At 48.0% G+C, this 15902-nt stretch overlaps 1 protein-coding gene across 1 annotated transcript; it reads left to right on the top strand.

Moving 5' to 3' along the window:
- Positions 1-9357: 9357 nt before the first annotated feature.
- Positions 9358-11919, top strand: LOC103718179 (zinc finger protein ZAT1-like). Its single transcript, XM_026808892.2, has one exon. It carries the CDS (start codon positions 9649-9651, stop codon positions 11128-11130), a length of 1482 nt encoding a protein of 493 aa, XP_026664693.2. The 5' UTR covers positions 9358-9648; the 3' UTR covers positions 11131-11919.
- Positions 11920-15902: the final 3983 nt, after the last annotated feature.

The following is a 15902-nucleotide window of genomic DNA, read 5'->3' on the forward strand; positions in this document are numbered from 1 at the left end:
CAGCTATCAAAGCTGGCGTCCTCTCGCATGAGCGAACTTCCCAAAGAGGCAGTACTGGAATATCTCCAAAAGCCCAGCACAGACGAGCCCGAGCGGACCCTCTGCACCGAGCTCGAGCCAAGCTAGATGGATGAACTCATCGGCTATCTGCAAGACGAAACCCTCCCCGCTGATGAACGAGAGGCTCGCCGAATCAAGCGCCTCGCCACCCGGTACATACTATACGAGGGAAAGCTCTATCGGAGATCCTTCACCTCTCCCCTCCTCAGATGCCTTCGCCCAACGGAAGCTAATTATGCCCTGCGCGAAGTCCACGAAGAGATTTGTGGAAACCATCTGGGAGGGCGAGCATTGGCCCATAAAATTCTGCGCCAAGGATATTATTGGCCGACACTCCAGAAGGATGCTATGGATTTCGTCCAAAGATGCGACCGGTGCCAAAGGAACGCCAATGTTCAGCGCCGGCCCTCGGCTCCTTTGACTTCTATCAGCTTCCCTTGGCCCTTTGCCCAGTGGAGAATTGACATTTTAGGGCCATTTCCACTGGCCACCGGGCAAAGGAAGTTCCTGGTCGTCTCCATCGACTACTTCACAAAGTGGGTAGAAGCCGAGCCCCTCGCCCGGATCACCGAGCAGAAGATGCGGAATTTTGTCTGAAAGTCCATCATTTGCAGATTCGGGCTTCCCCGCATCCTTATCTCTGACAACGATCGCCAGTTCGACAACATCCATTTCAGAGAGTTCTGCTCCGAGCTTGGCATTGACCATCGCTTCACCTCGGTCGCGCACCCTCAAACGAACGGAGAAACCGAGGTAACAAATCGTACTATTTTGCAGGGTCTCAAAACCAGGCTCGACAAATCTAAAGGACAATGGGTCGAAGACCTATACAATGTCCTGTGGGCTTACCGGACTACGTTCCGCGTCCCCACCGGCGAGACTCCCTTCAATCTAACATATGGGACGGAGGCCGTCATTCCACTAGAGATTGGGCTCCCCTCTCCAAGAGTCGAGCACCACGATGCCAGCTCCAACTCTTCGCAGCTCAGAGGCAACCTCGACCTGATCGAGAAAATAAGGGAGGTCGCCCGAGTGCGTATGGCGAGGTACCAGCAAAAGACAGCTCAGTACTACAACGCCAGGGTCAAAGTCAAATCTTTCAGACCAGGGGACCTTGTCCTAAGAAGAGCTGAAACCTCCCGACCAACTGAGCGAGGGAAGCTGGCCCCGAATTAGGAAGGACCATACCGAGTCACGCACATTCGCCGACCCGGAACTTATCAATTGGAGTCTCTAGATGGGACTCCCATTCTGCGGAGCTGGAGCTCTGAAAATCTCCGCGTGTACCACCAGTAGAACCCTAAGGGGTTCCCCATTATTCAACCATTGAATTTCATTCTATGAATTTCATTTCACAATAAACTGATGGTTTGCGAACTTATTCCGAGCTCACCAATTTTCTTGATTATCTCATGGCATCAGGTTTATTCTTCTTCCCTGACCACGGTTGGGATGCCCCGATGCCTCGGGATGGAGTACCTGCGTGGACTCCCTGAAGATATCCGTGAGTTCGTGGTGCGCTCTCCATCAACCAACGAGCTCGGCTCGTTCTCCTACCCTGGCCACGGTCAGGATGCCCCGAGACGTCGGGATGCCCCGGTTACCGGGAAGCTCGAGACGTCGAGATATGAGTAGCGGTCCTCTCTGACCGGACGAGCTCGGCTCGTGCTCCATCGACTATGAGTAGCGGTCCTCTCTGACCGGACGAGCTCGGCTCGTGCTCCATCGACTATGAGTAGCGGTCCTCTCTCACCGGACGAGCTCGGCTCGTGCTCCATCGACTATGAGTAGCGGTCCTCTCTGACCGGACGAGCTCGGCTCGTGCTCCATCGACTATTGAGTAGCGGTCCTCTCTGACCGGACGAGCTCGGCTCGTGCTCCATCTACTGAGTAGCGGTCCTCTCTGACCGGACGAGCTCGGCTCGTGCTCCATCGATCATTGAGTAGCGGTCCTCTCTGACCGGACGAGCTCGGCTCGTGCTCCATTGACTATTGAGTAGCGGTCCTCTCTGACCGGACGAGCTCGGCTCGTGCTCCATCGACTATTGAGTAGCGGTCCTCTCTGACCGGACGAGCTCGGCTCGTGCTCCATCTACTGAGTAGCGGTCCTCTCTGACCGGACGAGCTCGGCTCGTGCTCTATCGATCATTGAGTAGCGGTCCTCTCTGACCAGACGAGCTCGGCTCGTGCTCCATCGACTATTGAGTAGCGGTCCTCTCTGACCGGACGAGCTCGGCTCGTGCTCCATCGACTATGAGTAGCGGTCCTCTCTGACCGGACGAGCTCGGCTCGTGCTCCATCGACTATTGAGTAGCGGTCCTCTCTGACCGGACGAGCTCGGCTCGTGCTCCATCGATTATTGAGTAGCGGTCCTCTCTGACCGGACGAGCTCGGCTCGTGCTCCATCGACTATGAGTAGCGGTCCTCTCTGACCGGACGAGCTCGGCTCGTGCTCCATCGATTATTGAGTAGCGGTCCTCTCTGACCGGACGAGCTCGGCTCGTGCTCCATCGACTATTGAGTAGCGGTCCTCTCTGACCGGACGAGCTCGGCTCGTGCTCCTACTCCGACCTCGGCCGGGATGCCTCGAGACGTCGAGATGCCCCGGTTCATCGGGATGCCCCGATACGTTGGGATGTGGTCTTTATTGGCCAAACGAGCTCGGCTCGTCGAACATTTTTTCAATCTCGAATCTCCGTCTGGTTCCCCGGTGGGGTATTCATCCATTGATCGACCAACAGATTATAGAGAAGCAAAAGTCTCTTGAATCTGTGGATATTTGGTATATCAGATCAAATAACGTCATGACTTGATCACTCGAGCTCGTACTCTTATAGTTATGTTAGAATGTTATGTTCTAATTTTTTGAGGCTCTACCAGCTTCAGCCAATGAGCTCGGCTCGTTCTCCATCGCCGGATTTCTCTGCCGACGTCCTCCAAGAACGGAGTCCGAGCAGAGAAGCGTCTTCAGTCGCCTCGGTGCAAGGACGCACATGGTACAAGGTACCCATTTATTTAATGTTTTTACATTATCTATTCTGCTTTTGGATTTCTCTGCCGACGTCCCCAAAGAACGGAGTCCGAGCAGAGAAGCGTCTTCAGTCGCCTCGGCGCAAGGACGCACACGGTACAAGGTACCCATTTATTTAATATTTTTACATTATCTATTCTGCTTTTGGATTTTTCTGCCGACGTCCCCAAAGAACGGAGTCCGAGCAGAGAAGCGTCTTCAGTCGCCTTGGCGCAAGGACGCACACGGTACAAGGTACCCATTTATTTAATGTTTTTACATTATCTATTCTGCTTTTGGATTTCTCTGCCGACGTCCCCAAAGAACGAAGTCCGAGCAGAGAAGCGTCTTCAGTCGCCTCGGCGCAAGGACGCATACGGTACAAGGTACCCATTCATTTAATGTTTCTACATTAATGTCTATATTGTCTATTCTATTTTTGGATTTCTCTGCCGACATCCCCAAAGAATGGAGTCCGAGCAGAGAAGCGTCTTTAGTCGCCTCGGCGCCAGGACGCACACGGTACAAGGTACCCATTTGCTTAATGTTTCTACATTAATGTCTATATTGTCTATTCTATTTTTGGATTTCTCTGCCGACGTCTCCAAAGAACGGAGTCCGAGCAGAGAAGCGTCTTCAGTCGCCTCGGCGCCAGGAGGCACACGGTACAAGGTACCCATTTGCTTAAATGTTTCTACATTAATGTCTATATTGTCTATTCTATTTTTGGATTTCTCTGCCGACGTCCCCAAAGAACGGAGTCCGAGCAGAGAAGCGTCTTCAGTCGCCTAGGCGCAAGGACGCACACGGTACAAGGTACCCATTTATTTAATGTTTCTACATTATCTATTCTGTTCTTGGATTTTTCTCTGCCGATGTCCTCAAAGAACGGACACCGAGCAGAGGAGCGTCTTCAATCGCCTCGGCGAAGGAGTGCTCATGACACCAGCACATTATTATACTAAGTCCGGTGAATTCCCGTCACGAGCTGACGAGCATTCGACCCATTCGTTGGAAACGAATCTGGTCCGCCCCGGCAACGCGAGGATCGAAGTTCGCTAACTTCGCAAAAATTTTAAGTCCTAGAGACCGCCTTAGGGCTCGGTCGAATTCTGGACTGAGCTCGAGAAGACTCTCCGAGCCCAAATCCTTGGTATAAGCATAAGCGTTGCTATACCACTGGTTGAAGGACCGAGCAATGGAGCTCGGCAAGCCAAACTTAAACTCAAACCCTGTGGCGGGTAAAGCTCAGGCCCTAGAGCCCATATCCTCGGAACCTAAAACAGATCCGAGCAGAGAAACTTGGACTACGATAGACGAGTTTCCGGAAAAAAAAAATGTATATTCATTTCAAAAAGGCCCGTAGGCTAAGTACAAAATTCGGGTTCGGCCCTTACAAGTACGGGAGGCCATCCCGACTTTACAAAACAAAACAAAATTACACTCTAAGGCCCGAGCCCGACCACTTCGGCTTCGGCAGTGTCGGGAGCGGCGGGCTCAGCAGTCGGGACCTCCTCGGCCTCGGCAGCGATGGGAGTAGCCTCGGGGGCGGCTTCGGTCGCCTCGGCCTCCGGAGCATCCGCCTCCGCATCCGGCCTTTCGACCCCTGCTCCCGGTTGGAGCAAGTTCACGTCAAAATCCGGGAGGAGCCGCCGCAATTGATTGCGGAAATCCCAGAAGCCCTGGATCAGCCCATTCACGCCCTCCTCTTCCAGGAGGTTGCGGAACTCCTTCGACTCGCGAAAGAGCGCCACCGCGCTCTGAGCTTGCTCCCGAGCCTCGAGCTCCAGAGCCTCGTGGTAGGTGGCCTTCTTCTCGAGGGTTTTTATTTTCCGCTCGAGCTCCGAATGTCGGAGGCGGGCATTCCCCACCTCCTGCTCGCGGGAGGCCAGCGCCTGCTCGACTTCGGCCAATCGAGCCTCAGCAGCGCGCAGCTCGGACCTCGCCAACGCATGCGCGCCTTTTTCCTCATCGAGCTCGGCGGTAAGAGCTCGAATTCTTCCCTCGGATGCTCCGACCTTTTCTTGGAGCACCTGTCGTTCGGCCTCAGAGGCCTGGTACTTCGCTTCGGAGGCCTGGTACTTCACCTCGGCGGCCGTGTACCTCGTCTGGGCCTCGTCATACCCGCGCTGGCACCTCTGGGCCTTCTCCCGGTATTCTTGTACTAGGTGCATCAACATCTCCGTCTCGTGCAAATGCTGTAAAAGAGACAAAAAGAAAAACATAAGGCGCCACTAGTAGAAAATCTATACAGATTACACAGGTGGAGAATTTTACTTACCCGGACGGCGTTGCAGCGGGTAAAGTCCATGAAAGCATTATAGCTCATGGACTGCATCATGGCCCGGTCGGCTGGGAGCAGCGCGACCCGGAATATCTCAAGCGCTACTCAAGGGTTTTCGAGGGCTGAATCACCCTCGAACACCGACCAGGTGGGTGCAAGGGGCACCCGTTCCGCCGAGCCCGATGGGCCCGGGAGGCCAGCATCGGCTGGCCTAGGCGGAGCCGACCCCGAGGCTCCCTGACTGCTCCCCGGCTCGGAGCTAGGGGGCTGGGGTCGCACAAGCGGCCGATCTGACCGCCGCACAACTATGGCGGGGCGTGCAAGCACGGGACCCGCAGAACTCCTCCCCTGGTCGGCAATTGAAGCGTCCTGCCGACCAGGAATCTGCGTCAAGGGCGCTGGGCATGGGGGCGCCACCGAGGCTCCTCTGGAGCCCGAGCCTCCGGAATCCGCGCCCTCCCTCCGACCAGCTTCGGGGCGCGCGGGCTGAGAAGGGCCCGCCTCGGAGTGAGCGGGGCGAGAAGGACCCGCCTCGGTCACTGCTGGCGCCGGGGGCGCTAAGGTCGCCGAGACCTTCTGTTTCTTCCTCGGCTCGGTGGGCTCGCCCGAGAGCTCGGCTGCCCTCTTTTGGAAGCGGGCGTAGAGGACTTCGCTTTTCGTCACCATCCTTGCGATATCTGCAAAGGCAAAAAGGATTAGAACATTAGAACAGTAAGGAAATAAAAAGAGACTATAACTACCCTTACCGTGGGGACGTGCCGAGCTCAAGCCCACGTTCACCAAAGCGTCCTCACATATGAGGCCGTTCAGTAAGATGCCATCCCCGAGGCTGCGGATGGCGTCGAAGATCCCCTGCTCACGCGGAGAAAGTCTGGGGGGTTTGTTGATGGACTTGAGCTGAGCCGGTCCCCACCGGGGGTCAAACCCCCAGGACTGTGCAGAACCAAGGAAGAAGAATTTCTTCTTCCAGCCATGAATGGACGAAGGGGCACCATGAAAGAGTGGCCGACCCGCCCGAAGGGCGATGTAAAGCCACTCCCCGTCTCCCGGATTCGACTTAAAGATAAAAAGTCGCCGGAAAACATTGACAGAGGTCGGAATCCCCTGCAGTAAACACAGTGACAGGAAGCCCATCACTGTCCTCCAGGCATTCGGAGTAAGTTGTGCCGGAACCAACTGGCATACCGTCAGCAACTCATTCACGAAGCCGTGAAGAGGAAATCGGAGGCCGGCCCAGAGTGATTCCAGGTGCACTCCAATCCGGCCTACCGGAGGATCGGTTATCTGATCCCTCCGCCTGGCGGGCTCCAAACGGAACCCGTGAAGAGGGAAGAACCACTCTTCGGTCATTTCGACCTCCAGGATGCTCATGGTGGACTCGACTTCGCTAGGGAGAGAACCCATTGCGAGAAAAAGAAATCAAAAAGAAGAGGGACCTGAGGGAAACGCCGGAGAGAAGGAACTTCGGTCTGAGGAAGACTGGAAGAAAAGCTGGAAACAGAAGGCAATAGAAAGAGGATAAGGGGCCAGGGGAGAGTTTAAATAGACCTCCCCAACGGCCCAGATCAGCGAGAAAAATGCTGTATCCTGTTTAGATGGCGACGCGTGTCGGTCCAAAAGACAGAACGACGCATTTAATTAGGGCTAGCGCTTCGGACACCGAAGCGCCCCATCGGATCGTGCAGCCCCATCATGAGCCCACGACGCGAGGACGCTTCGCAAAAAGTGTCCCAATAATGAGACTCTTCGGAAAAAGAGAGACGCCGCCTATTAAAGGCACCTCAAAGCGCTCGATAATTCAAAACGCGCAACAAATTAAAATTTTCGGAATTCGTAATGCTCCAACTAAAGCTACTTCCCGCGCTCCAGCTGGTAGCCAACTGGAACTCGGAAGTCGGGGGGTAGTGTTGGGGGAAAAATCCCAAGTCATACCGCCACGGAGGCGCTCGGCCAAAGAGCGCCGACCAGGAGGATGCTCGGCCAAAGAATGCCGACCAGGAAGGCGCTAGACTAAAGGGCGCCGACCGGAGAGAGCGCCAAAAGGCGCCCAATCAAAATAACCAAGTAGAGATGCTCGGATAGGAAGAGCCGACCAGCGGACGCCGACCAGAGAAGCGCTCAACTAGAAAGCGCTGACTAGAGAGAGCGCCAAATAGAGGCGCTCGGCTAGAAGGTGCTCGCCCAAAGGGCGCCGACCAGGAGTACTCGAAGCAACCCCGCCACAGGGCGCCCCTCTGGGCGACCAGCTCGGCTCGGCACCCTTGCCGGGCCGATGCCTTGACTAATACTCCTCCCCGCCAAGCCTTCTCGAAAGGTCCAGCGGCTATACACGCGACTCTACTATAGCCTGCCACTATCTCCAAGCCATCAAGGCATAAGATCTCTGCAGGTATTCGGCACGACCTGCCATTAATGCATGAGACTCCCTCAAGTCTCCGATGCACCCAGTCATTTAATGAGCACGGCCCAAGACGATCTCCGGATCACTGAACCATCAGAGCGTATGGCTCTCCCTGACCGCCGGTTCATTCGGTAATAAATGCACTTACCATCCACGGACCCCAGGCCCACCACAGCCGGCGGTTCAACCACTCCAACAGGTCCGATCGACCGTGACAACTCCCTGATTCCGGTCCGATTCGGTCCCGTTCTCCACTACGCCATTAATGGGCCAAATCGTGCCCAATTATTACAAAAGAGGACAAACCTCCTGTCACCTCCCAGGTAACAAAAATCCTTCTATAAAAGAAAACCTGGAGGGAAAAGGATAGGGGGCCCCCGGACAGAACCCTCCTGGACCGGGTGAAAAAAAGCAAACAGCACAGACACAGGGGGGGATATCATCCTCTTCATCTTCTTCATCTTATCAAAATATTCCGGTGGTCTTCTCCATATACTCTCTTCCTTGCTCTCTCCACATATCTGCCCCCTCTGACTTAAGCATCGGAGGGCCGGCGCCGGGGAGCCCGGCCACCGGCTTTTTGCAGGACTTACACCCCTCCAGGAGGACGTCACCGGCCGGCGCACCGCCGTCCGCCCTTCCGGCAGCGGAGCTCCTCCTTCCCCTGGCTTCGCGGCAGCCCCCGGGTCCAATTTCCAGCAACAGTTATGTTCATATGGGATGTATTTTAACTGTATAAACGTTGATTTGCCACGTGAATGCTATTCATACATCAAAATTATTGGGTGACTTATAAGTTGAAACAAAACATGCTAAATCTAGGTTTTATAATTAGTATGCTCGAAGTTTTAAGTTGCCAAACACAATATTTTTATGGTCATAATCCAAATAGTTCTGCAAAATACATGCGGCATCAACCTCATAGTTCCTAATTCCTTATTCTTCTTCCAACCAATCCTTCCCTCCTTCCTCTCTTAATTTCCATGATCGACTCGCACCCCCCATCCCTCCATCAATGCATCTCAGGCCGCTCCTCCTACATCTCAGCTCCCAAGAAGGCGAAATTATCCCATGAGAGAGGAAGGGAGGAGGAAGAGAGGAAGAAGAGAGAAAGATATGTGCTTTGTCCATTATGAATAATTTCTCCTCTATTATGAATAAACCTCACATTTGAGCCAGGTTTTAGTCTCTGATTCTGTTGGCAGATCCTACACTAGAGTAGGGTGAGCAGCCGCTGTACCAAAAAAACCCATGGATTAGGATCAGCCAGGACCTAACTCCCAAAAACCCAAATACCCCGCGTGGCACCTAACAATGTAGTTACAAAACCATTTGCTGTTTGCTGCTCTGGACTGAATAACGGATCTCTCCCAAGCCCCAACTCTCCACCCCATGACGGCAGGACAAGGAATGGCGAGGGAGGCAGCGAGGCTGAAGGGATGCCCACCATCCAAGGGACACCAGAAGGGCCACGTGGCATGATCAAAGGCCGTCTGATCATCCGGCCGAGGATGACACGTGCTCCCACCCCCCCTCCCTTTCTCCTTCCAACTTTGCTTCCATGCATGGATTTCTCCTCCCAAAAGACACCAAATAAAACAATACAAACAATGGGAATTAGAGTACCACCACCCTCCCTCCCCTTCCCCACAGCCTAAAAATCGCACCTTACCTCTCTTCTCACCCGCTACAAGAAGAATGGCGTGATTCGAAGCAGGGCAGAGTTGGCGATCAGATCCAAACTAGCGATGAAATCTACAATCGTTTCTCCTCAGATCAATCCAGAGATCAGGATTTCATAGATCTAATTGGATTTTGCTCTCACTTGGATCTATTTAATTGGTTTTCTGGATCAAAAATCTCTTCTTGCTAGCTCCCCTGTTTCTAGAGGAGATGGAGAGAGATCGGAAGCTAAAGCATTGCTGCAAGATTTGTGGGAAGAGCTTCCCCTATGGGAGATCTTTGGGAGGCCACATGAGGTCCCACTTAGCATTGAACTCCTCCACCGAGGTCGAGGCGAGGCTGCAGAGCAGCAGGAGCTCCATTTGGGTCGAAGCTGGCTATGACCTGAGGGAGAACCCCAAGAAGACTTGGAGGCTATGGGACTCTGGCAGCCAGGGCTCCCCGAGGCATGACAAGCTCTGCAGGAAGTGTGGGAAAGGTTTCCTCTCTTGGAAGTATCTCTTTGGGCATATGAGGTGCCATCCAGATAAGTCTCACCACAATTTGGAGGAGGGAAAGCAAGAGCAAGAACTGGAGGAGCAGCAGAGGTCATGGAGTGGTGCAGGAGGCCAATCCGTCAATGAGGTGATGATTCCGAGAAGGAGAAGAAGATCGAGACGGGTGGCTTCGATCTCAGCCTCATCGACTCCTGTGTTGGAGCTTGAGAAGGAGCAGGAGGATGTTGCACGAAGCCTCATGATGCTGTCGAGGGACACTAGTTTTTGGAGTGGCATTAGCTCAGCTGCCGAGTCCGATAAGAATTCAGTGGTATTGGAGAATTTGAGCTCTGAGAGAGATGAGATTGGGAAGGGAAAGAAGAGATCTGAATTCATTTCTTCAAGAAATGGGAATAGGAGAGATGGGCTAAAGAAGGTGGAATCTGATGTTTCTTATGATGATGGCTTTGTTAAGGATGAAAAGTTCAAGAAGCCAAAGGCCTATGCTTCGGATATCGATGAATTCGAGTACTCCAATGAGGCATCAAGAAAAGGCTCTCTCAAGAAGAAGGATCTGAATTATTGTCTTGCTAAATTGGAGAAGAAGACTGGATTTGATCAGTTGCACTCTGGAGTTGGGAAGTATAGCAAATCAGGATCAAGGTCCGAGTTTGATGTTTCCAAAGATGATTTCAGTAAGGTTTCTATGAAAAGAGGCCGATATGAATGTACTGCATGCAACAAGTTCTTTCCTTCTTACCAAGCTCTTGGAGGTCACCGAGCTAGCCACAAGAGGATGAAGGTCTTGTTTGCATCAAGGATTGAAGCCAGCAATAACAGCTTGGAGATAGATGCTTCTATTAAGCCAGCACGGTTGGAAGAATTGGTCGAAAAGAAGGTTGGCCTCGATACTAGCTCTGAAGCATCAAAAAAGGTCAAGAGTCATGAATGCCCAATCTGTCGCAAAGTTTTCTCATCAAGCCAATCTTTGAGGGGTCACAGGAAGTCCCACTTGGTTGCCAGCTCCGATGGTGGAGGCCTCACTCATCAGACTATTGTAATTCAGCAGCAACCCCTGGGGATGCCGTTTGATCTCAACCTCCCAACTCCCACCAATGAAGGTTCTAGTAATACCAATGGGAATCTCAAGTTCAGGTCTTGGTGGGTTGGAAGAAACCACGAGCACGGGTCGCTTTCTGGCCTGATCTCCAATTGATGAAGAAGATGCAGGGAGTTTATACTGTATACATTCATCAGATAATTGTTGCAGTTATATTCAATTCATTCTCTTGGATATGCTTGCAAGGCCATGGCTGCATTTATCCTTTACAGCTCCAAATGTTGAAGTGGTAAGTTCCTTTTTCCCTTCCTGATTGAAGAATCCAAATCTCTGAGAATTTTCAATAATTTTTGTTTCATTTTCTATAGACTCAGAATAAATCGTTGTTGAGTTACTAATGATTGATGAGCCAACTGAAGTGCTGAAAGAGCAGGCTGCTTTTTTTTTTTTTTTGCGGCAATTGAGATTACTTCGATGTTATAACACATTCCTTTTCTTTTTTCCTTCAGTATGCTGATAGTCCTCAAAGTCTCATTGGTATCATTTTGGGCAATCATGGTTCATAACTAATGGCCTAATGGAAGTGTTAGACGAGCTGAATGCCACTTGAGATCTTCTGTTCTTGTCTTCTGTTTCTCACATCCTCATCGGACTTTCTTTCCTTTTCCACTTCTTCTTTTTTTAAAAAACTTTTGATTTGAAATGTTTTGAAGAAGTCAGCAAGCAATACACCTTTATTTTCTGTTAACTTTTGAGCTGTTATGATGATTTTCTTAACTAACCCCCTTTCTGAATTCAGTAACTCCAGTGACTTGGAGCAACCTGAAGTCTTATGAAGAAAAAAATTTAGGATCTTCTCTTAGGATATTGCTTTGCCTCTTCTGGATCAAATGTAAATAATGTTTAAGACTGACCTGAGAAGTCAGTGCTTAAAAGCAGTTGGTAACTTGGGCAATACTTTATAGTCTTTGTGATCTCATTTACTAATATTCTTTTTTTTTGGATAAGTTTTCACCTTCATTTGTGACCACTCTTGGGTTTCATGAAGCAAAAGAGAAAAAAGAGGAGGAGCATGCCAAGAAACACCTTAAGTACATTTACGGTTACTTGATATTATATTTGTTGGTCTTAAATTAAACATTTTTATTTAGTGGCTGGACTAATAACACTAGGGTATTTTAGCTCTTTGCTTGCTTGGATTTGTGTGACATTGAGGCTTAAATAATAAATTCCAGGGTGTAGGTGAAACTGTGGGAAGATATAGAAGCATGCCAACCAACTGCCTTCAACTAATAAACCATGAACTGACCTGGGTTCATGGATGCTGCAAGCTAGGTTAGAAATGATTGGTTGTTCATCTGTCTACCATAACATATGACAACCTATCTCATTCACCCATGTTGGTGTCCTTTCTTGCTTTAGACAAATAGGATGGTACTTATTATCTATGTTGTGAAAGGTTATTCTCATGCTCTCTCTTCCCTCTCTAGAGTCTGGAGTCCAGACAGCCCATCATCCTTGTGTTGCTCATGCCTTTTTCTTGCCTACTTTTCTTAGAACTTGTTGGATTCTTTATGAGGAGACCTCTCTCTCACTCCTGTTTTCCTCTCTCATACGAAAACATGCGCATATGATATCTACACATCAAAGTTTAATTTATAAGATTCTACCAAAAAAATAGCAGTAGTAGTTCTTTTTCACAAACAGTCTGATCCATCTGGTTGTCTAACAGAGATTACTCTAGAACCATGTAAGATAAACCAACAAAGATCGAAATTTAGGGACCATGTTGAACAATATTACACACTGCACATAGCTTGGTTAGTCAATGTATATATTATAGGCAGTTTAAGAAGGTCTTTTACTAGTTTGAAGCAAACAAATGTTTTTCCATCAAAAAAATAAAGAAAACAAATGTTTAGTTTTCGGTTATATATTATGATTAAGGCAATACATCAGTTAGAGAGCTTATATTCTTCTTACTAATTAATGAGAATACCAAATATGATATACAAGGACAATTCCTGTACTACTCTACACTTTTGAGTGCAGTGGATGTCTTTATTAATCAGGCCAATAGCTTCCCAACTTGATTTGCTTCTCTCAACCTACAGAAACCTCCACAGTCTAGTGTTTAACTATACTTGGATAAGTTCAGACAACAGATATTGTTTGGTAATGCATGGTATAGCTCATTCCGCACTTCTCTATCATCGCTTTCTTTGATTCTTTCATGTGGATTCGATGTCGCATTAGAGGAATATTTTCTATGACTGAATGCTCATGTAAAGCATGCGAGCCATTCCTGACATGACCAATGAAAAGAAAATGCTAAGTCAGTCGTTTCAATTCGAAAGCATATCAACAGCGAATGCTTTATAATCCAAAAAGTGGATTTACCTCCACTTGTGAGAAGCACTAAATTTGTGGATAGATTATAGGAAATTTTGAACATAGCATTGGTAAAGCAGCATGTAACTTGGTTCTGTGCTGATATGTGATTAAAGGCCTGCATCTAATACTGAGTAACCATAATATAGCTAAAGCTTACTTGTATTTAGATCTCGAAAAACAAACCCAGGTTATATGTTCTGTATTACTAGAGATATAAAAATTTATCATCCAAGAAAGACCTTGGTTTAGGCCTTTTCTAAGCTTAAGTAGATAACCATCTCTAAATTAGGTAACCATCTCTGAGTTAGGCCTTTTCTCCAACATTCGAGCTAGAACTATTCGTTGCTAGAGGTGCAGCATGTGATTTTATCTGAGGAAGCTTGCTCAATGATGCAGCCAAATTAATTTTTTTGGTCAATTATGGCCAAATTATTTTTTTGATCAGTTGTCCTTAGCCCAAGCATTGCATTGATGAGAGAAAGTTGGGCTTACATGTGATAAAATGCAACCCGGCGCAGCACTGACATTGCTTGGTGTGCCTCAGAATCATGGTAGCAGACAATAGTTTTACTCAGATATCATCACAAAGAGAACAAAAGAGCTGCTAAATGCAAGAAAAACTTAAAATACAAAAGTGGATATATCATCTTTGGAGACTTTTTTACATAGGGATCATCGATATCAATATGATATAAGGTTGATATCATCAATGATCAATTAAATTTATTGCATCAATGCCTATAGTTGGCCAACTCTGATTTCAGGTTTAGAATTTTTGATCACAAGCTAGGCCCCACAGCCCAACTTTGCTTTCGCCTGAGGTCATTGAGTTTGAGAAAGAAGGGTATAAGTGGTTGCATGGGCAAGGAATCTCAGGATGCTTTACCTTCCGGTTGATGTATTAGTGCCCAGAGATTGGTCCACTTGGTTCTTGTTGGCTTGGGGTGAGATAATTGCGAAAAGCATGAGTCTTCGGGTCCACGAAAAACAGTGGAAAAAAAAAAAGAAAAAACAAGAAAGAAGAGAAAAATGCGCTACTTTGTCGGATGATCAGTTGGTTGATTTTATCTAGATTTGGCTGAAATTTCAGTATCTAAATTTTTATTGATTATTTCAAGTATCAACACTTGGTAAAATCCACTCTCTATTTTATTATTTATTATTGAAATCCGTTTTAATATTCTTATTATGGAAGCCAATATTAAATCTTGTTGATATTTGTGCAGCTTCTAGTTGAACTAGAGAGGATCTATTGTAATTCCATTATTCTAAATAGTAAAAGTTTTTGGCTAGATAAGGTCCCGCAGTTTTTACCTTCACATCGAAGGATTTTCAACGTTAAAAAAATTATGTTGCCTCTTGTGTATGGATTGCTTGATTATTTTGCTTGTTAATTGCTTCAGTGGATTCTAGAGATTATTATTGTTTGGTGAGTGATATCCTATTTAATTACATAAGAGGGAAAAAATTTTTATGGCGCCATTATTTCTTGATTGCATTTTTTTCAATAGTTCCGTCAAAGTATATATCCAAAACTTGGATCGGGGAAATACATGATCAGGCCCATTTTCTTGTTGGTGGCTTCATGATGTTCGAAGATTTTGCGTTGCAGAGTGTACCACTGTGGTAGAAGAATTGTTCATAAGGAGAGCATAAAAATCACCAAGTAACTCGAAACTGCACAACTTTGTTCCTTTGAAATTAAAACCAGTGTAATTTGTTAGTGGGCATGAACTCGTGCAACGCATGTTAATTTATTTGAGGAGGAGAGGAAGCTCCACCAGCTTCATCAAGAAAATGAGGAAAGTGAGGCATAGGGTGTGGAATTGAGAACAACATTAAGCTGAAAGAAAGGAAAGAGAAAGAGGAGTGACCAAGCCTATTGGCTTGTGTTTTGATGGTTTAGGACTCTTAGGCTCAAAAGTATGAATTATTTTTGCCTTGTAATCTTGGACTCATCATATTTTGACCTTGAGAACCTTCCTTTTTTTTTTTTTTAAATGTTAGTAAACTATAATTCATTAAACCATTTTAGAGTAGATATATTTATGAGAATCAGAAAATAAAATGTCTAACAATTAAGAAGAAAAATCAATCCCATAGACCCCGAGGTCTTTTGACTTCGAGCTTTCAAATAAGTCCAAAAAACTGGAATATGGAAACCTCGTTACCATTAATTACGTCATTGCTAATTGACATTAGCATCATGTCCAAAGTGGTGTTAAACAATCCAAAAGCTAAACACAACTGCACAATGGGGCTGTGGATCTTGCAAATCATGTTGGCATCTCTATATTTGCAACAAGATGCAAGTTGAGATGGATAGATTTCACAAGGCCTGTTGCCCGTTGAATGCCTCCCTCTCTCCACCTTCCTTTCTTACTTAAAGTTGAATTCCTCATTGGATGGCTGTTTTTAGCTCCCCTAAACCCCAAGGCAGATGAATGAAAAAAAAAAAAAAAACTTGACCTTTTAGTCGCAAGCTGGTTTTGGCCAAGGAAAGCCTACAACTAGATTGGTTTAGTTAGGCTAGG

This window comes from Phoenix dactylifera, chromosome 15, assembly GCF_009389715.1.
Source record: "Phoenix dactylifera cultivar Barhee BC4 chromosome 15, palm_55x_up_171113_PBpolish2nd_filt_p, whole genome shotgun sequence".
NCBI classification, from domain to species: domain Eukaryota; kingdom Viridiplantae; phylum Streptophyta; class Magnoliopsida; order Arecales; family Arecaceae; genus Phoenix; species Phoenix dactylifera.

Coding starts and splice junctions, on each gene's coding strand:
- LOC103718179 (XM_026808892.2), top strand. CDS start 9,649: ATGGAGAGAGATCGGAAGCTAAAGCATTGCTGCAAGATTTGTGGGAAG.